This window comes from Mercenaria mercenaria, chromosome 17 (genome assembly GCF_021730395.1).
Source record: "Mercenaria mercenaria strain notata chromosome 17, MADL_Memer_1, whole genome shotgun sequence".
NCBI lineage: Eukaryota > Metazoa > Mollusca > Bivalvia > Venerida > Veneridae > Mercenaria > Mercenaria mercenaria.
Window position 1 is genome coordinate 69,326,974 of NC_069377.1, and position 23,267 is coordinate 69,350,240.

Genomic DNA, 23,267 nt, shown 5'->3' on the forward strand with positions numbered 1-23,267 from the left:
AGATATTCTTTAAACACAAATATAGCTGAGCTATTGTGTTTTAAAAAATGGTTGTATAGGGATTTTATCTTTTATTCATAAAATAAAATATTTCACATTGTAAATGACATATCAGTGACATTAATTGACTCCACATACTCTTATTTATTAAACTTCATACGAGTATTATAAAATTGATCAGAAAATACTGAGTTGTTGACTTACTATTTTTCATGTCAGAAAAAAAAGAAGTATAAAAACACATGTTTATAACTTTATCACAGACATATAGTAAAAGAGTAATTGACTAATTATAGAAATAACGCTGTTAGATTTAAATTGTTTAAAATATTTGAACTTGCGGCTAAAAATATAAAATCTAAATATGGTTTGCAACTCACCATTGAAGATGTTTATGATCAAAATAGTACTTTCTGTCGTTATTGACAGAAAAAAGTTCTACGGGATTTGTTGGGGATCGATCTCGCATACTACTGACACCAGGCATAAAATTTCATTTCAGTCATCGTGCATACCGATTGCATCACAGAGACTTACACAAACTACGTCATAATTTTTACATAAATGAACTATCTACATGTGTCTACTAGTTGCAGTGCGCTTGAGTTATTTCTCTTGTCTCTAGACTCTATAACATTTATGTAAACAATTTAACAGTAACTGTTGTCTTTTTCAAAAGCTTTAATTACACTTTATTCTTTCTTTAAAAATGCCGCTTAAACAAAATCAACTTGAATATTATTCCGAAATACAGTTCATGTAAAACATGTTTAACTGATCATCAAAATATATAGAGCTAGATCTACTTTCAGTTAAACTTGGTTCTAAACATTTAATTTTCTTATAAAACAACTTTTGGTTATCAGTTTCATTTATTAATAAGAACAAAACTCCCGCGTATCTGTCTGATGCTCAGTTGCTTAGAGATGAGCTCGTTATCCTGTTTCTTTCAAAGAAAAGTGAGGCTAAAAATTGCAAAAATGTGGAAATCTAATATGAGCCAGACCGAGTGTCAAGCTGATTTTTTCTGAACATGTATATTTTAGTAACCTTATTTTCTCAGCAAAACTTCAACTTGACACCAGGTCCAGCTCACAATGAAAATCGTGCATGTATTGTGTAAATCACATGTAAAAACGGTAAAAGTCACGGACCTCGAGTATTTTAAAGGTCTGAGTTGTAAAAATAACTTGGTTTTGAAGTTTTTTAAAGTCATAGTTTTAATGATTATGATCTTCTTTCTTGTTTTAGACAGTTAAAATTTCAATTATGGAGTTTTCATATTCTACTTATTTAGGGGGCCATTTCGCATATCTTATCATATCTTGGCTTTGGAAAGTTATTATTAGCTCACCTGAGCAATGCTCAGGTGAGTTTTTGTGATCGCTCAATGTCCGGCGTCTGTCTGTTGTCTGTCTGTCTTCTGTCAACATTTAGCTTGTGTATGCGATAGAGGTTGTATTTTTCAACTGATCTTAATGAAATTTGGTCAGAATGATTACCTTGATGAAATCTAGGCCGAGTTCGAAAATGGGTCATCTGGGGTCAAAAACTAGGTCATTAGGTCATATCAAAGAAAAACCTTGTGTATGCGATAGAGGCTGTATTTTTCAATTAATCTTCATGAATTTTGGTCAGAATGATAACCTTGATGAAATCTAGGCCAAGTTCGAAAATGGGTCATCTGGGTTCAAAAACTAGGTCACTAGGTCAAATCAAAGAAAAACCTTGTGTATGCAATAGAGGCTGTATTTTTTAATTAAGCTTCATGAATTTTGGTCAGAATGATTATCTTGATGAAATCTAGGCCAAGTTTAAATATGGGTCATCTGTGGTCAAAAACTAGGTCACTAGGTCAAATAAAAGAAAAACCTTGTGTATGCGATAGAGGCTGTATTTTTCAATTAATCTTCATGAATTTTGGTCAGAATGATAACCTTGATGAAATCTAGGCCAAGTTCGAAAATGGGTCATCTGGGTTCAAAAACTAGGTCACTAGGTCAAATCAAAGAAAAACCTTGTGTATGCAATAGAGGCTGTATTTTTCAATTAAGCTTCATGAATTTTGGTCAGAATGATTATCTTGATGAAATCTAGGCCAAGTTTAAATATGGGTCATCTGTGGTCAAAAACTAGGTCGCTAGGTCAAATAAAAGAAAAACCTTGTGTATGCGATAGAGGCTGTATTTTTCAATTAATCTTCATGAATTTTGGTCAGAATGATTACCTTGATGAAATCAAGGCCGAGTTTGAAAATGGGTCATCTTGGGTCAAAAACTAGGTCACTAGGTCAAATCAAAGAAAAACATTGTGTATGCGATAGAGGCTGTATTTTTCAATTAATCTTAATGAATTTTGGTCAGAATGATTGCCTTGATGAAATCTAGGTCAAGTTTGAATATGGGTCATCTGGGGTCAAAAACTAGGTCACTAGGTAAAATCAAAGAAAATACTTACTTATACTCTAGATTTTTGCTCCAATTTTAATGATAATTGGTCAGAATATTTTTTTCCATGAAATCACTAGGTCAAACATGTTTACTCTGTTTAATATGTTGTGTTTCTCAGGTGAGCGACCTAGGGCCATCTTGGCCCTCTTGTTTTGTACATGTAACAGGAAGAGTTTGGTATGTTGGGTTAAAAGTTAAGCCTATTATTTCCTCCACCCGTTTTAGCTCGACTATCTGAAGAATAGGGGAGCTATCCTACTCGCCCCGGCGTCGGCGTTAGCGTGAGCGAGAGCGTCACACAAATGTTAAAGTTTGCGTACCACCCCAAATATTATCAAAGTCCATTGAGATATTGCTTTGATATTTTGCATACTTGTTTACCATCATGATCCCAGTCTGTAAAAAGAAGGAGGCAACTCTATCAAGCATTTTGACTGAATTATGGCCCCTTTTCGACTTAGAATAAATGTTAAAGTTTGCTTATGACCCCAAATATTTTCAAAGTCCATCGAGATATTGCTTTGATATTTTGCAAACTTGTTTACCATCATGACCCCAGTCTGTAAAAAGGAGGAGGCAACTCTATCAAGCATTTTGACTGAATTATGGCCCCTTTTCGACTTAGAATATGCTTATTGTAATGTTAAAGTTTTACTCATTGCCTATATTATACTATCAAGCACTGAGAATAGTGGAGCGCGCTGTCCACTGACAGCTCTTGTTATACACATCTATTTCAGCTAGATTTTTACTGGGAAAATGTGCATAATTCGTGACTTTAAACATTGTTTAGTGATTATAAAGATGGCATATACAGCAATTTTTCTTTACTTTCAAACTTTACTTGGAATCTTTACAATAGAGTACACATGTAGCAGTCTGTATTAAATATGTCTTTGATTAGCGAACACATAAAGTAGCATGCATTAAATAAGTCTTTGATTATTGGACATATATAAATTTAGAAGTTTGTACCAAATATGTCTTCGATTATTGAACACAAATATACAGTTATGTATCAAATATGCCTTCGATTATTGGACATATAAATATAGTTAAAAAAAAGTCTGTGTGATAATCAAATGCATTAAATTTTTATATGCCTGTCTCTGAAAGACCGGGGCGTATTATGTGAACACCTGTGGCGGGCGGCAGTGGCCAGGGGTGGGCTGTCAGTGTCCAAAAGAATGTCCGCGCTCTACGTCAAACAGTTTTCATCCAATTTTCACCAAACTTGGTGACAATGTTTGTGGGCATAATATCTCGGCCAAGTTCGCTAACCAGCAAAATCCCCTCAGGCACTTTTGAGTTATGGCCCTTGAATTACTCAAAATCTGAAAATTTAGCCTTGTCTGCCCTCTAAGTCAAATTGTTTTCATCCAATTTTCACCAAACTTGCTGACAATTTTTGTGGGCATAATATCTAGGCCAAGTTTGATAACCAGCAAAATCCATGCAGCCACTCTTGAATTATGGCCCTTGAGTTACTCGAAAATCTGCAAATTTAGCCTTGTGCGCATTTTAAGTTCGAACAGTTTTCATCTGATCTTCATCAAATTTGGTGACAGTGCTGTGGACATAATATCTTGGCCATGCAGCAAAATCGCCACAGGCAGTCTTAGATTATTGCCCTTGAATTACTTAAAATATTGCGAAGTTAGTCTTGCCCGCTCTCTAATTCAAACAATTTCCATCTGATCTTCCACAAACTTGCAGATAATGTTTGACGGCATAATATCTCAGCCAAGTTTGATAACCAGCCAAATCGCCTCAGGCACTCTTAGATTATTATGTCTACCACCACACAGTGGTTTGGGAGACATATTAATTTACTCCAGTCTGTGTGTCTGTCTGTGTGAGTGTGTGTCTGTCACAAAGCTTGTCTGCACTCTAAGTCAAACATTTCTCTCCGATCTTCACCAAACTTGAACAAAATGTGTTTGACCATAAGACCTCGGCCAAGTTAAATAACTAGCCAAATTGGTCCAGGCAAATTGGAGTTACGGCCCTTGAATTACCAAAAATCAGCCTTTTTACTCTTGTCCGCACGTCGAACATTTCTCATCCGATCTTCACCAAATTTGAACAAAATGTGTTTGACCATAAGACCTCGGACAAGTTTGATAATGAGCCAAATGGGTCCAGGCATTTTGGAGTTCTGGCCCTTGAATTGTAGTGAGTTAACAGTATATAAAGACTGACATGCTATTTAGATGATTAGGCAGTTGTGGGAGACATTCGCTTATCTCAAAAGCAGCTCTAGTTGCCCTTGAATTAAGCCAGATTCGATGACGAGTGTATTTTGTGACAGTCTGCCACTCTTGTTGTTTTTACCATCAAACAAACGTATGCGATAATTAAACAGAAATATAAACAACTAAACGCATTATGTGTCCGATTATTGAACATAATATAAAAGTCGAACATAAACATAAATCTACTGCCATATTTTGCACCAACTATAGAGTATAGTAATTTTAAAATGTAATAATAAATCAGTATTTAAATAATTAAATTTCCTTTAAAGTTGAAAAAAGGTGCTATACATTCCTTCAGAATGTACCAGTTTTAGGTACTATTTTTCTTTCTCTTAAAGATACCAGTTCTCTTTCAAAAATTAGTAGAAGTTACCAAGGATACTAAATATGTTTTTGAAAAAAGTCAGCTGTAAATGCAAATAATTAATAATAGAGCTAGAGGGCATGGACGGTAGCATGCATTTCCACTACAGTCCATGAACAGGCTCGGTCAAACTGAGCATGCAACGTTTTTGTTTATGTTATGCTGGGCGCCCTGTGGTTTTCCACTTTTTAGCTCACCGGAGCAATGCTCAGGTGAGTTTTTGTGATTGCTCGATGTCCGGCGTCCGGCTTCTGTCTGTCGTTTGTCAACATTTAGCTTGTGTATGCAATAGAGGCTGTATTTTTCAACTGATCTTCATGAAATTTCGTCAGAATGATTACCTTGATGAAATCTAGGCCAACTTTGAAAATGGGTCATCTGGGGTCAAAAACTAGGTCACTAGGTCAAATCAGAGAAAAACCTTGTGTATGCGATAGAGGCTGTATTTTTTCAATTGATCTTCATGAATGATTGCCTTGATGAATTCTAGGTCAGATTAAAATATGGGTCATCTGGGATCAAAAACTAGGTAAATAGGTCAAATCAAAGAAAAACTTGTGTATGCAATCAGGGCTACATTTTATACCGGATCTTCATGAAATTGGATCAGAATGTTTGTCAGGATGAAATCTAGGTCGAATCTGAATGTGGGTCATCTAGGGTAAAAAACTAGGTCAGCCGGTCAAATTAAAGAAAAACCTTGTGTATGCAATAGGGGCTGCATTTTACACTGGATATTCATAAAATTTAGTCAGAATGATAGCCTTGATGAATTCTAGGTCAAATTAGAATATGAGTGATCTGTAGTAAAAAACTAGGTCGCTAGGACAAATCAATTTAAAACGTTTTGTATGTGATAGAGGTTGTATTTTTAGCTCGACTATTCGAAGAATAGTCTAGCTATTCTACTCACCCTGGCGTCGGCGTCGGCGTCACACCTTGGTTAAGTTTTTGCATGCAAGTACATACAGCCATCAATGAAAGGCATATAGCTTTGAAACTTATTTCTTCTTTTTCTAGGTCAATTACCAACCTCTCTGGGTCAAGTCCCATAACTCTGACATGTATTTTGAGCAAATTATGCCCCCTTTTGGACTTAGAAAATTTTGGTTAAAGTTTTACATGCAAGTTACTATCTCCAAAACTAATGCAGATATTGGTTTGAAACTTCACATGTGTCTTCGGGGTTATAAAACTAGTTGATAGCAGCAAGTCCCATAACTCTTACTTTCATTTTGGCCAAATTATGCCCCCTTTTGGACTTACAAAATTCTGGTTAAAGTTTTGCGTGCAAGTACATACAGCTATTACTAAAAGGCATATAGATTTGAAACTTATTTTTTCTTTTTCTAGATCAATTACCAACCTCTCTGGGTCAAGACCCATAACTCTGACATGTATTTTGACTATTTTGAGCAAATTATGCCCCCTTTTAGACTTAGAAAGTTTTGGTTAAAGTTTTACATGCAAGTTACTAACTCCAAAACTAATGCAGATATTGATTTGAAACTTCACATTTGTTTTCGGGGTTATAAAACTAGTTGATAGCAGCAAGTCCCATAACTCTTACTTTCATTTTGGCCAAATTATGCCCCCTTTTGGACTTACAAAATTCTGGTTAAAGTTTTGCGTGCAAGTACATACAACTATTTCTAAAAGGCATATAGATTTGAAACTTATTTTTTCTTTTCCTAGATCAATTACCAACCTCACTGGGTCAAGTCCCATAACTCTGACATGTTTTTTGGGCAAATTATGCCCCCTTTTAGACTAAGAAAATTTTGGTTAAAGTTTTACATGCAAGTTATTATCTCCAAAACTAATGCAGATATTGATTTGAAACTTCACATGTGTCTTCGGGGTTATAAAACTAGTTGATAGGATCAAATCCCATAACTCTGACCTTCATTTTGGCCAAATTATGCCCCCTTTTGGACTTAGCAAATTCTGGTTAGTTTTACGTGCAAGTACATACAGCTATTACTAAAAGGCATATAGATTTGAAACTTATTTTTTCTTTTTCTAGATCAATTACTAACCTCACTGGATCAAGTCCCATAACTCTGGCATGTATTTTTGGCAAATTATGCCCCCTTTTGGACTTTGAAAAGTCTGGTTAAAGTTTTACATGCAAGTTTCTATCTCCAAAACTAATGCAGATATTGAATTGAAACTTCTCATGTGCCTTCGGGGTTATAAAACTAGTTGATAACAGCAAGTCCCATAACTGATATGCATTTTGGTCAAATTATTCCCCCTTTTGTACTTAAAACTCTTTTGATATTTAACTTTTTTGGGTAATATTTTCCTGCTTCTGGGTCAATATTTCGAATAGTCGAGCTTGGCTGTCTTACGGACAGGTCTTGTTCAATTGAGGTTCATATAATTCAGGCCTCTTAGTGAAATCTTTAAAAACCTTTAATTTCAGAGCAAACCTTTAAAACCTTTAAATCTGAAAAAACCTTTAAAACGGCCAAATAGCCTGTAATTTTCACTCAAAACCTATATTTTTGTTCAGACTGCTTGCCGTGCCAGTTTAAAGCAAGTAATGGTTATACTACTGTATTTCTTCCCCACTTTTAAATGTTGTTATTAGGATACTGCTTGTGTATCTTTCATCTTGAGTTTTTCAGAATGCTGTTGTGTTCACCAGACCACATACATGTAGATGTTTGCAGTAGTGTTTACCAGACCATGGGTGTTCCATGTATTCAGCACATGGTACCATGGAGCTGAATGCTTGAAATGGTCTGGTGACATGATGTTTACACTATGGTAACAGTGGACAAGGTCTGGTGAAGATACAGCATTCTGAGCAAAGTTGATGTAGACACTACAATGTATAAAACAGGAACCATATACAAAAATAGGTGATATAAATGTGCAGTGAAAGTAGGTATGCCCATTAAGTTAGGTATTTATATCAATCATAATGTATAATTCAAACAGTATGAGATAATATCAAACATGCCTATTTGATATCTGTTGTTTTAGAGTGTGGGTTTCCATATAAATTTTATTATAAATTAACTTTTTTTTAGTAAATACCTATATATATTATGTGTTTTCAACGAGAATTCCGACAAAAATAGCCTTTATTTACTCTTTAAGATTCCCTTGTGTTTTTAATGTCGTAATTGTCCTCAGAAACTAAGACGAAGTTATACTGACTCAAAACATAAAAAAATATCTCTGTGGGATAGAAATGTCCTTTTAATATTTTACACTAAAAGGCCTTTATTTCCATAGATTGGAGCCTTTATAAAAACCTTTGTTTTTGTTCAGGCCTGCTAGGAGGCCTGTATAATTTGATCAGAATGATTGCCTTGATCAAATCTAGGTCAAGTTCAAATGTAGGTCATCTTGGCTGAAAAATTAGGTCACTAGGTCAAATTGAAGAAAATACTTGTTTACACTTAAGAAACCACATTTTTGGTCCATTATCTTAATGAAAATTGGTCAGAATATTTGTTTCCATGAAATCACTAGGTCAAACGTGTTTACACTGTTATGCTGTGTTTCTCAGGTGAGCGACCTAGGGCCATCTTGGCCCTCTTGTTTATATGCCCGTCTCTAAAAGAGCTGGGCATATGCGAACACCCATGGTGGGCGGCGGCAGGCAGTTGGCATCCAAAAGCATGTCCGCTCTCTAAGTAAAACAGTTTTCATCCACTCTTCACCAAACTTGCTGATAATGTATGTGGGCATAATATCTTGGCCAAGTTATATAACCAGCCAAATCGCCCCAGGTCCTCTTGGATTATGGCCCTTGAATTACTCGAAATCTGCAAATTTAGCCTTGTCAGCTGTCTAAGTCAAACAGTTTTTATCTGATCTTCACCAAACTTGATGAAAACGTTTTGGGCATAATATCTGGGCCAAGGTAGATAATCAGACAAATGGCCTCAAGCACACTTGGGTTATGGCCTTTGAATTACTTGAAAAACTGCAAAATTAGCCTTTTGCGCTCTCTAAATCAAACAGTTTTCATCTGATCTTCACCAAACTGGCTGACAATGTTTGTGGGCATAATATTTTGGCCAAGTTCCATAACTAGCCAAATCGCCCCAGGCACTCTTGGATTATAGCTCTTGAATTACTAGAAATCTACTACCATATATTTTCACTTATAAGACGCACTCGCTTATAAGATGTCATACATACAATCTGGGGTTTCTTTTTTTTTTTTAATTTCCCTGTACATAGTACACTTTTATGAGATGCTCCCCACTTTCTGACCTGGAAATATGACTCAAAACAATGCGTCTTATAAGCGAAAATATACGGTAATTTAACTTTGTCAGCCCTCTAAGTCAAACAGTTTTCATCCAATCTTCACCAAACATTGTAATAAAGTTTATGGGCATAATATATCAGCAAAGTTCGAAAACCACCCAAATCACCACAGGCACTGTTAGACCCTTGAACTACTCAAAATCTTTTTATGATACATAACTGAATATTATTTAGACGGGCATATTTTATGACAGTATGGCACTCTTTGTCTATGTTTTTCAGAAATGCAAAGGAAGCCATGGCAAGTAATCCACTGAGACCAAAGGTCATTGAACTGTACAAAACAGTAAGTACTTGTAAATCAACTTAGACCAAAGGTCATTGAACTGTACAAAACAATAAGTACTTGTAAATCAACTTAGACCAAAATTCATTGAACTGTATAAAACAATAAGTACTTGTAAATCAACTTAGACCAAAGGTCATTGAACTGTACAAAACAATAAGTACTTGTAAATCAACTTAGACCAAAATTCATTGAACTGTACAAAACAATAAGTACTTGTAAATCAACTTAGACCAAAGGTCATTGAACTACATAACAGTAAGTACTTGTTATCCGCTCAGACCAAAGGTCATTGAACTACATAACAGTAAGTACTTGTTATCCGCTCAGACCAAAGGTCATTGAACTACAAAACAGTAAGTACTTGTTATCCGCTTAGACCAAAGGTCATTGAACTACAAAACAGTAAGTACTTGTAATCTGCTCAGACCAAAGGTCGTTGAACTGCACAATACAGTAAGTGCTTGTAATCCGCTCAGACCAAAGGTCATTGAGCTGTACAAAATAGTAAACACTAAGTCTTGTAAATCAACTTAGACCAAAATTCATTGAACTACAAAACAGTAAGTACTTGTAATCTGCTCAGACCAAAGGTCGTTGAACTACAAAACAGTAAGTACTTGTTATCCGCTCAGACCAAAGGTCGTTGAACTGCACAATACAGTAAGTACTTGTAATCCGCTCAGACCAAAGGTCGTTAAACTACAAAACAGTAAGTACTTGTTATCCGCTCAGACCAAAGGTCGTTGAACTGCACAATACAGTAAGTACTTGTAATCCGCTCAGACCAAAGGTCATTGAACTACAAAACAGTAAGTACTTGTTATCTGCTCAGACCAAAGGACGTTGAACTGCACAATACAGTAAGTGCTTGTAATCTGCTCAGACCAAAGGTCGTTGAACTGCACAATACAGTAAGTGCTTGTAATCCGCTCAGACCAAAGGTCGTTGAACTGCACAATACAGTAAGTACTTGTAATCTGCTCAGACCAAAGGTCGTTGAACTGCACAATACAGTAAGTACTTGTAATCCGCTAAGACCAAAGGTCGTTGAATTGTTCAAAATAGTAAACAGTAAGTACTTGTAATCCGCTCAGACCAGAGGTCGTTGAACTAGAAAACAGTAAGTACTTGTTATCCGCTCAGACCAAAGGTCGTTGAACTGCACAATTCAGTAAGTCCTTGTAATCTGCTCAGACCAAAGGACGTTGAACTGCACAATACAGTAAGTGCTTGTAATCCGCTCAGACCAAAGGTCGTTGAACTGCACAATACAGTAAGTGCTTGTAATCCGCTCAGACCAAAGGTCGTTGAACTGCACAATACAGTAAGTGCTTGTAATCCGCTCAGACCAAAGGTCGTTGAACTGCACAATACAGTAAGTGCTTGTAATCCGCTCAGACCAAAGGTCGTTGCACTGCACAATACAGTAAGTACTTGTAATCCGCTCAGACCAAAGGTCGTTGAACTGCACAATACAGTAAGTGCTTGTAATCTGCTCTTGAACTTTACAATACAGTAAGTACTTGTAATCCGCTCAGACCAAAGGTCGCTGAACTGCAAAGTACAGTAAGTGCTTGTAATCCGCTCAGACCAAAGGTCGTTGAACTGCACAATACAGTAAGTGCTTGTAATCCGCTCTTGAACTGCACAATACAGTAAGTACTTGTAATCCGCTCAGACCAAAGGTCGTTGAACTGCACAATACAGTAAGTGCTTGTAATCCGCTCTTGAACTGCACAATACAGTAAGTACTTGTAATCCGCTCAGACCAAAGGTCGTTGAACTGCACAAAACAGTAAGTACTTGTAATCCGCTCTTGAACTGCACAATACAGTAAGTACTTGTAATCTGCTCAGACCAAAGGTCTTTGAACTGCACAATACAGTTAGTGCTTGTAATCCGCTCAGACCAAAGGTCGTTGAACTGCACAATACAGTAAGTGCATGTAATCCGCTCAGACCAAAGGTCGTTGAACTGCACAATACAGTAAGTGCTTGTAATCCGCTCAGACCAAAGGTCGTTGAACTGCACAATACAGTAAGTGCTTGTAATCCGCTCAGACCAAAGGTCGTTGAACTGCACAATACAGTAAGTGCTTGTAATCCGCTCAGACCAAAGGTCGTTGAACTGCACAATACAGTAAGTGCTTGTAATCCGCTCAGACCAAAGGTCGTTGAACTGTACAATACAGTAAGTGCTTGTAATCTGCTCTTGAACTGCACAATACAGTAAGTACTTGTAATCCGCTCAGACCAAAGGTCGTTGAACTGCACAGTACAGTAAGTGCTTGTAATCCGCTCAGACCAAAGGTCGTTGAACTGCACAAAACAGTAAGTGCTTGTAATCCGCTCTTGAACTGCTCAATACAGTAAGTACTTGTAATCCGCTCTTGAACTGCACAATACAGTAAGTACTTGTAATCCGCTCAGACCAAAGGTCGTTGAACTGCACAAAACAGTAAGTACTTGTAATCCGTTCTTGAACTGCACAATACATTAAGTACTTGTAATCTGCTCAGACCAAAGGTCTTTGGACTGCACAATACAGTAAGTGCTTGTAATCCGCTCAGACCAAAGGTCGTTGAACTGCACAATACAGTAAGTGCTTGTAATCCGCTCAGACCAAAGGTCGTTGAACTGCACAATACAGTAAGTGCTTGTAATCCGCTCAGACCAAAGGTCGTTGAACTGCACAATACAGTAAGTGCTTGTAATCCGCTCAGACCAAAGGTCGTTGAACTGCACAATACAGTAAGTGCTTGTAATCCGCTCAGACCAAAGGTTATTTAACTGTACAAAACAGTAAGTGCTTGTAATCCGCTCAGACCAAAGGTTATTTAACTGTACAAAACAGTAAGTGCTTGTAATCCGCTCAGACCAAAGGTTATTTAACTGTACAAAACAGTAAGTGCTTGTAATCCGCTCAGACCAAAGGTTATTTAACTGCACAATACAGTAAGTGCTTGTAATCCGCTCAGACCAAAGGTTATAAAACTGTATAAAACATTGAGTACTTGTAATCCACTCAGACCAAAGGTTATTTAACTACAAAACAGTAAGTGCTTGTAATCCGCTGAGACCAAAGGTTGTTTAACTGCACAATACAGTAAGTACTTGTAATCCACTCAGACCAAAGCTTATAAAACTGTACAAAACAGTAAGTGCTTGTAATCCGCTCAGACCAAAGGTTATAAAACTGTACAAAACAGTAAGTGCTTGTAATCCGCTCAGACCAAAGGTTATAAAACTGTACAAAACAGTAAGCAAAGTTTCGGTGTGAGCTATCAGTGTATGAGGATTCTGTCTTGTGTTGATTGTTCTTCACAATTATTTAGCTTACCTGAGCACAAAGTGCTCATTGTGAGCTATTATGGTCATGCTGTGTCCATTGTGCATTAATGTCCTTCACTGAGTCCTTCTGTCAGTAGTCAACACTTTATATAAACAACAGCTCCAAAAGCACTGAATGTACATGTATTTTGATGAAACTTGGCTTGGATGTATTAATTGGGTGGTTCTCTACCAAAGTTGTTTTAATTGTTTTGCTTAGTTGCACATATGGGCAGCCAGAGCTAAAAATAGAAAAATCCCCTCCTAAAGCACTGGTCCTATTTTAAAATATTTTACACAAATAGTCCTCATAAGATTGTTCAGATTATTCAGATTCATAAAAATATATGGCCACCAAGGAGCGTGGTCCCTTTACCTATAAATTGACCTTACGCCAGTGTTGATTGACAGGTTCCAACTGACCAATCAGATAACAGAACTGATAAGCCTTGTTGTTAACCGCCATTTTGTCCGTCAAACTTAGTGCCGGACTCGCCAGTCAAAGAATATAAATACCACCGAAAAATCGTCCAAAATGGTAAAAAGGTGACGTTACGACATCAGACACAGGGAAGAGAGTGTAATACTAGAGCGCTTCCCTTTTCCAAATCCACTCTCAGACCTCGAATATTGTCAACGATGTATCAGGCTCTGTGGACGTCCTCAAGAATAGTTGATCTTAAAAATCTTATAAGAGTGTTTAAAAGCAAAGCAGTTCGACTTAGCACTCATTGTGTTATAACGTTTTAATTATTTCATTTAAATCAGTGTAAAATTCTATGAAAATTAACTTTCTTATTTAACAAAAGTGCCTAGTATTCTTTATTCAATAGTAAAAATATTCCATCAGTTACCAGAGTAACTGGTATGTACTGATGAAACACAAGTATTTGATGTTCTATATTATTTGAATGGTAACGTGTAAATATTATGCCTTAATGTACCGGAAACATGATTTATGCATTTTTTAAGGTTTACATCAATCTCCCACTGGTGTATGTTAAGTCATACCTGGGTGATAATACAACAAATAATAAACATGATAAAAAACTATGATTAATATAAGATTATTTTTAATGAGTCTAATCAACAATTTTCCAGGCGCTCAAAGTTTTGACTTAGCACTCGGTGAGTGCTTTCGTTCTAAATTTCATTTTAATAGACAGCGTAAACTTCGTCTAAAATTCCAGAAAAAATAGCATATTTCGTATAAAGAAGATATGTTCTTAAACAAAAAATTATACATTCATTCTGTATACTTTATAAAGAAATTTGGTAGGCTCAAACATTGTTTTAAGCTGCGATGCGCCGGTATATGTCTTGAATATATGAGTATGGACTATATCATCACCTTGGACTATCTCTTATTTATTTATCATTTACACGTTTTAATTCTAATAAGAGAACTTTCTTTACTTATACTTAAAACACATCATGTCTAAGTATTAGACATTAAATGCTATGTATCTGAATAATGTTGAACAATGATATGAGCATCTTAAATGAGTTCCGGTATTTCGAAATCAGACGTTTCTTAAATGACACAAGTGACAATTTTTACATGTAAATTACCTTATTTAATTTATCTAATTATTTTGAAATAGGATTCAGAATCCACAGTCTGATTTCAACCTTAATTAATAAAAATCAATGTTCTAGTTTGCTTAATATAGTCATACCCTACATGATTTCCGGAGATCGAAATTTGACGTTTCTATAATGAAATAGAAACGGACAATTAAAAAATCCCCACAAAATCAGCTATAATGGTTTCAGAGATTTCCGTCTTTTTTACGTGTTTTCCGCTCGGCCCCCTGCCTTGTTTAGTTTTCCTCATACTCGGGTGCAGTTCCCGGCTTTTAACAACAACGTATCGTTGTTTTTTTTTTGTAGAATTTATGTTTCGCTACAGAACATCCACTTATTAACAATTGTGTTTTGCCTTTTCACTTTAGAATACGTGTGAATTGAGGTAGCGTACGCCGAAATCAACTAGAATGTCCGGCAAAACATTTCTGCCGTCGCCATTTGATTCTTTTGTTTGTCGGGCCTAGCATGAATTGTTCCCCCTGAAAACTGGTAGGCGTGGCTACAGGCTATCTGGCGTAAGGTCAATTATGTAGGTAATGGAAACTTATAAAATCTTTTTCAAGTTCTTGTGTTAAATTAGCCCAATTTTAAAATAGTTTTATGCAAATGGTCCTTGTATGACCCTCTACATGTATGACCCTCTACAAAATTCAGTTTATTCCAATTCATTTAAAAACATGGCCACCAGAGGGCATGGTCACCTTCCCTATATGTATATAGTGGAAACTTTAAAATCTTCTTATGTGAAACTGCTGGCCCAATTCTAAAATAATTTCACACAAATGGTCCCTGTGTCTTTGATTTGTCAAAAAACATGGCCGCCAGAGGGCATGGTCACTTTTTCCTATATGTATATAATAAACATTTAAAAAATCCTGTGTGAAACTGCTGATAATTTCACACAAATTAGATATATATATATATTGGAAAAATGTTCTTGTTAGAAACAGCAGGCCAAATTTTAAAACTAATATAACACAAATGTTTTTTGGGTGACTAAGATTGTACAAATTATTCTGTTCATGGCAGAAACCTCCACTGGGTTGTATGGTCTCTTTTCCCTATATGTATGAAGTGAAAAGGTCATCTTGTTTGATATATAGTGGGAAGGTCAATTGTTTGATATGTAGTGGAATGGTCATCTTGTTAATCCCTCGCCACAAGTGGTGGGGGCGGGGTTATAGGAATGGTCGCCATCTGTCTTTCTGTCCATCCTTCTGTCCGTCTGTCATTCCGTCAGTCTGTCCGTAACACTTTCGTGTCCACTTCATATCTCCTAAACCCCTTGAAGGATTTTCATGAAACTTGTGCCTCATCAAGACGATGTGCAGAACTCATGAGTCACCCATGTTGGCTTAAGGTCAAGGTCATAACTCAAGGTCAAAGGTTTGAGCCTTCCATTTTGTGTCCGCTCTGTATCTCCTAAACCCCTTGAAGGAATTTTATAAAACTTTGGTCAAATGATCATCTCATCAAGACGATGTGCAGAACTCATGAGGCAGCCATACTGACTCAAGGTCAAGGTCACAACTTAGGGTCAAAGATTTGAGCCTTCCATTTTGTGTCCGCTCTGTATCTCCTAAAGCCCTTGAAAGATTTTCATGAAACTTACGTCAAATGATCACCTCATCGAGACAATGTGCAGAACTCATGAGTTAGCCATACTGACTCAAGGTCAAGGTCACAACTTAGGGTCAAAGGTTTAAGCCTTTTATTTTGTGTCTGCTCTGTATCTCCTAAACCCCTTGAAAAGAATTTTATAAAACTTGGGGTCAAGTGATCACCTCATCAAGATGATGTGCAGAACTCATGAGTAAGCCGTGCCCAATCAATGTCAAGGTCACAACTCCGGGTCAAAGTTTTGAGCCTTCCATTTTGTGTCCGCTTTGTATCTCCTAAACCCCTTGAAAGATTTTCATGAAACTTGGGTCAAATAATCACCTCATCAAGAGTATGTGCAGAACTTATGAGTCAGCTATGTTGGGTCAAGGTCAAGGTCACAACTCTAGGTCAAAGGTTTGAGTCTTCCATTTTGTGTCCACTCTGTATCTCCTAATCCCCTTGAAGGATTCATATGAAACCTGGGTCAAGTGATCACCTCATCAAGATGATGTGCAGAACTCATGAGTCAGCCATGCAGGCTTAAGGTCAAGGTCACACCTTAGTGTCTAAGGTTTGAGCCTTCAGTTTTGTGTCCACTCTGTATCCCCTAAAACTCTTCAAGGATTTTCATCAAACTTAGGTCTCATGATTACCTCATCAAGAACCCATGAGTCAGCCATGTCAACTGAAGGTCAAGGTCACAACTCAAGGTCAAAGGTTTGAGCTCTGTATCTTCTTAATCCCTTGACAGATTTTCATGAGTCAGCCATGTCAGTTCAAGGTCAAGGTAACAGCTGAGGGTCAAATGTTTACCCTTTCACGATCTATAGCAGTGGCAGGGGATTAAGCTGTCTTTCAGACTGCCTTGTTTGATATGTAGTGGAAAGGTCATTTTGTAGTCATCTTGTTTGATATGTAGTGGAAAGGTTATCTTGTTTGATATGTAGTGGAAAAGTCGTCTTGTTTGATATTGTCATATTGTCATTTCACATTATTCCCCCAACTTCTTACTCCAGCTCCCATCACACACATGCACATTGCCTGCCCCTTATTTATTTAGTAGAAACTTTAAAATATTCCTGGCACTACTAGCATATACTTTCACAGACATTTTCCTTAGTAATACAAAACCATCTACTAAAAACTGTCTATGCAAGCAGCGTAACTCAGACGAACGATCTATAAACATATAAAGAATGTGTCTATTTTAATCATTTTAGTGCTTAAAAATAAATTCAGCTTTGTTAACCAACATCATCATTAGAACTGCATTTCATCCTGCAAGTCTGCGTCATATAGGTAACCATTTGTTTTGCTTTGGTATGTGTCTATTGATATCCATGATTGAGGACTTCAGTGGCCAAATGGTTAAGATCACTGTCTTCAAATCACTTGCCTCTCACCAGTATGGGTTCGAGCCTCACTCGGGACGTTGAATTCTTCATGTGAGGAAGCCATCCAGCTGGCTTAAAGATGGTCGATGGTTGTATCCAGGTGTGGGCCCATGATGAAATAATGCACAGAGGGGCACCTGGGGTCTTCCTCCACCATTAGAGCTGGATAGTCACCATACTACATATAATTGTGTCAGTGTGACATATGATTGTTAAGTTTGAAAAAGAACCTTTTCTCTTGAATTCATAATTGTTTGTATAAATTTTCAAATGGTTTCTATGAAGCAACTTTTAACATGTAGAAAATTGCCCTATTAAATGTGGTATAATGGTAATAAAGCATGAAAGGTGATGCTGTTAGTACATTTTAAGTGTGCTTTCTTTTTTTAAAATGCTAGTGGCATTGGAAATTTAATATGAAAACTTTGTTGATTTAAAATGCAAGCTTGTAAGTTTAATGTATCAAAAATATAATTTTTCTTTTGATTTCTTCAGACTAGATCATAAAATGTAATACATTATGTTAGCTTTGTTAATTCCATTTATTACTTTCTTACTTTCAGCTGCTGTATTTAGGAAAAGAGTATCCAATGGGTGCAGACTATTTTCGTACCAAGTTGAAAGGAGCATTTATGAAAAACAAGGATGTAAGTGACCCTAAAGAAATAGAGATGTTGATAGAGAGAGGGAACTATGTTGTGAAGGAACTTGAGGCCTTGTACATGCTGAGGAAATACAGAACTTTGAAGAAGAGATATTATGATAAGAAAGAACCTTCTTGAAGGAAATTTTCTCTAGATGAATAATTTAATTGATCAATCCAAATGATTTCTGTGATATTGAGAAAGCTGATTGTATTCAGTGGAATGTAATACATTTATTGCTAGTCAGGGATATTACCATAAAATAGTTACTTTTGTTGCAGCGAAAGTTTATTGATTTGGAATAAATACAGATATTATTGTATATGATTTTTATAGTTAAAAACTCTTGCAGACATGTAAAAAGAAATAAACTGATAATTAAAATAACATAAGTCATATTTTTACCAGTCTGATATGGTTGTAACTGAAAGTAAAAATAAAAATACTGTGCGTATAAATGCCCATTGAACATATGCTACAAATTCTATCTTTAAGGAACAGAATACTTGCTGTTGGTTAATTTCAGAATTATAGTTTAAACTGGTGTAAAAAAAGTTGGACTTTGGGCTGTACCTGAAACAAAGTATTTTGGATCATGTTTCACATTTCTTGTCTCAAACCAATCAAAAACTTCTTTACCCTATCTTGATAATTTGACTGCATTATTTTTACCTTATTTATACATAAGTCTGCTTAATCTATAATACAGAGTCTGATAGCTATATAACTTTGAAATGTAAGCTGTTTACAATTGATGATGTCATTGCTACATGATACTGCTGTAAGGGTCTTGTTTATCAACAATAATTTAGTGAAATCAAAATAGAATTGTTCAATCAGAAAGAAAATAGATCTGTTTTGCTAATTAAGTTGTGGTAACAAGGAAATCCTACCCTAGGTTTGAGATATGTCCAAAAAACTGAGGAAGAATCTCTGTCTTTTACAGACTCTCAACAGTTTTTTGCGTATCCTTATCTCATGGACATGGCAGACTTTATACATAATTATATCTATATTAGTCATGTTATTTGTTATTTTCTAGTCTGAATTATAAACTTTTTGGTTAGTTGTACATTTTCAGAATTTCATCAAAATCTCCTTGTTTTAGTCTGTTAATATGCTTACCAGGGGTGATATTCATAAAGCTTCCAGGTCTAGTTATGTCTCCAACCACACAGTGGTGTGGGAGACATACTGATTTACTCCTGTGTGTCGGTCACAAATCTTCTTTGCACTCTTAGTCAAACATTTCTCATCCGATCTTCACCAAATTTGAACAAAATGTGTTTGCCAATAAGTCCTTAGCCAGGCTAGATAACTAGCTGAATGTGCAAAGGCACTTTGGAATTATGGCCCTTAAATTAGCAAAAATCAGCCTTTTTACTCTTGTCCCCACTCTTAGTTGAACATTTTTCATCCGATCTTTACCAAACTTGAACAGAATGTGTTTGACCATAGTCCTCGGCCAAGTTCGATAACTGACCAAATCCACCTTTTAGGCTCATAACTAGCCAAATCCAATAAGGCACTTCAGAATTATGGCCCTTGAATAACCGAAAATCAGCCTCTTTACTCTTGTCCACGCTCAAAGTTGAACGATTGCCGTCTTATCTACATCAAACTTGAACCAAATGCCTTTGACCATAATTCCTCAGCCAAGTTCATTAACTTGCCATATCGCCCAAGGCACATGAGAATTATGGCCCTTAGATTACCCCAAATCAGCCTTTTTATTCTCCAAAGGTATATTTGTAGTGAGTTAACAGTATATAAAGACTGACTCACTATTTAGATGATAAGGCAGTTGTGGGATACATGCGCTTTTTTCAAAAGCAGCTCTAGTTTCTACATAATTTTCATAAAGGGTTGCTAGTGGAGTTTGAAGAAATAATGTATTGGAAGGAAAAGCAAGTTTTAAACTTTGTAATTTCAAGATTCATTGCCAATTCCTGTATATTTTGAATAATTACAATCTTTTATTTAATTGTCTTTATTCTCTAACATACAACCTTAGGTGAGAAAAATATGTTGTAACCTCACAATATCATTGTGTGATTGAGTGCCAACAGCGAATTTATAATTTAGCATATATTTTAACTCTTAAACATCTAATTAAATGCTATAAACTACTGTAACATGAAAGCACATTGTGATAATAGGTAATTGGTTTTGAGTTTTTATGACAAAGGATAATCATCTGAATTCCAAGTTTTTCCAACTGAAGTGATTCAGAAGAATTAACCACAAATTCTGTTTTGAACAGAAAAAAAAAAAATAAGAATTAAGATAATAACAGATCAATATCAAATCATTTATCAATGTAAATCATAATGTAAGTTCAACTTTATTTTTATAACAGCAATTAAACACAACAACAATGAGTCAGACTCAGATCGCAGGTTTAACTGACCAGTTTGCTAAATAGATGTTCATTATACAGTTCATTACCAGTAAACTGTGTTCTCTGTATGGATATAGCATACCACAGATATACTGAAACTGTGTTCTCTGTATGGATATAGCATACCACAGATATACTGAAAACCTTGTGAATTTTGAGTGTAGTATATGTGCATTAGAGATTATATTTAATCACCATGCATTTCAAACAGAAGTATTTCAGAAATATACATAGGGTTGTTTCACACAGATGTGTGATAAAAAAAAATGAGTAAGAAATGTAACATATTATAGTGAAACAATGCTTGCAGGAATAATTGTTTTCTATATATGTTCTATGTTTGGACCACTCGAAACCCTTAATAACTGGAGCATTTTCCACATCCAATTATGACCTTGAGCAGCTTGTGTTTTACTTTATATCAGTTATTACCTTTGCTTTTCCATTTGTTTTTCTCTCAAACTCTGCATAATGTAAGACATCTGTTTTCTTGCTGGCCATGTTCTGAAATATACATCATTTTCAAAAACCATATTTTCTACCTGCTTTCTGTGAAAAACTTTATAAACAAGGATAAAGTAACTGGCTTACCTGGGTAACACACAAGTAGCTATGTCAGATCATTAAAAAACTTGGTTTATGGGCTACCTGGTTTACATAAAAAAATATCAGAATATAGGAATTATACATTCTTTTTTGTTTATTAACATGTCTGAGCAGAAACGAAAGATCCAGGTTGCCAACCTATCCCAAAGGCTTCTGTAGACATAGCCCATTTCATAGGAACTTCGGAATCTGTCGGAAATTTTCATAAAGTCATATCACGTGGAGGCTTATCAGCTGATGGGCTTGACCAATGAAATACTGGTTTTTAATTGTACATGACTGTTTTGTAATGGCGAGCGTTTCAGCAGCAGACGAGCGTCCTTTTATTGAATTGAAAGACGCTTATTCTACTGGAAAACTGCCATAGACTTTAAGAAAATTCAATATTTCTACTATTTTTACGTGTTTCCTTCACAAGCATTCAGATTTTCGCTCTATCAGGAAAGTTTCTTTCGAGCTGTACATGATTGGACACGTCCGAGTAATGTATATTGGTACTGTAACGTATGTAGGTCAAGTTCCAAGACAAAAGGTAGAAATTTTTCCTGCTGGACTTCTGTCCTTGTATTTTCATGTCACTGCTCTCTGGTTAAATGTACTGAATGATAAAATATAGATAAAGAGGTTTTAGATGACATTCATGTTTTAAAAACAGAATCACACGCCATTGTTTACAAGTTTCGTACCCACACTGTTTAGATTAATGTTACTATTTATAGCATATTGCGACTGTATTTTGTACATGTATCCTCCAGCATTTGATTGGTCAGACGATTATGTGTTCGGATCATAATCGTTGATTTCCGTGGAATCTCGTTCAAAGCCCTAGTGAAATGGGCTATTATGCACAAACATAATCAAACTGACCTGCTCCCAAAATTTATATTGCATTTAAGATTTTGTGAAAAATGAATTTTTAAACATAACATTGAATATTTCCCAGCAGTACAGTTGAAAAGATTCATTAAAGGTAACAGTTACACAAGTCATGTGATTCAAATTATATTTACAGTTACTGACCAATACTCTTTCTTTCTGATTCCAAACATGAGAGTAAACAGTGAAATAAATAATACATAGCAGGAGTATAGTGAGGAGGCATGGATTGTTACACATATACTACAAAAAAGAGACTGAAACAATACGGTATATACCAGATGTTTATTTATCAATATTCAGCCATAGCACAGCATTTGAAAAAAAGAAAAGATGTATTAACAGTACCTGGATCCAGTGAAAAATGAAGTTTTTTTAGCTTGACTTTCCAAAGAAAAAATAGAGTTTTTAAATATTACACTCGCTATGGTGTCGCCGATGTCATTAAAGTTTTTGATAAAGTCAAATATCTCTGTTACTATCAAAGCTTTTGACTTGAAACTTAAAATAGTTATTTACTATCAAAGTCTGCATTAGGAGAAACAATCACCATAACTCTGATTTAATTTTGACATAGTTATCCCAAAGCCCGCCCGCTTAGCTCAGTAGGTAGAGCGTCGTTCTACGGATCGCGGGGTCGATCCTCGGGTGGGGTGTATGTTCTTCGTGACTATTTGGTAAACGACATTGTGTCTGAAATCATTAGTCCTCCACCTCTGATTCATGTGGGGAAGTTGGCAGTTACTTGCGGAGAACAGGTTTGTACTGGTACAGAATCCAGGAACACTGGTTAGGTTAACTGCCCGCCATTACATAACTGAAATACTGTTGAAAAACGGCGTTAAACCCAAAACAAAACCAAAAAAACATAGTTATGCCCCTTTTTAACTTAGAAATTATTTTTTAGTTTTATATAACGTTCAATATCACTGTGACTGTTACTTTCAAAGCTATTGACTTGAAACTTAAGTTATTTACCATCAATGATTACAACTGAAGAAACAATCACCAGATCTCTAATTTGTATACTTATATTTATAGTCAAAAATTATACTGGTGACAAGTTTTGTACATATAGCTAGTGTTAGATTTTTAAGACATTAGCACTGAGAATAGTCCAGCACTGAGAAACACAAGAAGAAACTATCCCCATAACTCTGATTATATA

At 35.9% G+C, this 23,267-nt stretch overlaps 1 protein-coding gene across 4 annotated transcripts in view; it reads left to right on the top strand.

Annotated features, from left to right (window-relative positions):
• The window catches only part of LOC123537168 (electron transfer flavoprotein regulatory factor 1-like), a 31,440-nt gene extending 11,240 nt beyond the window's left edge, over nucleotides 1-20,200 (top strand). For all 4 annotated transcript variants that reach the window (XM_045320779.2, XM_045320775.2, XM_045320773.2 and 1 more), the window contains exons 2-3: nucleotides 9,591-9,654; nucleotides 18,136-20,200. In XM_045320779.2, the coding sequence (XP_045176714.2) occupies nucleotides 9,591-9,654; nucleotides 18,136-18,354 (283 nt within the window). In that variant the 3' untranslated portion in view covers nucleotides 18,355-20,200. The remainder of the gene's footprint in view (nucleotides 1-9,590; nucleotides 9,655-18,135) is intronic.
• Nucleotides 20,201-23,267: the final 3,067 nt, after the last annotated feature.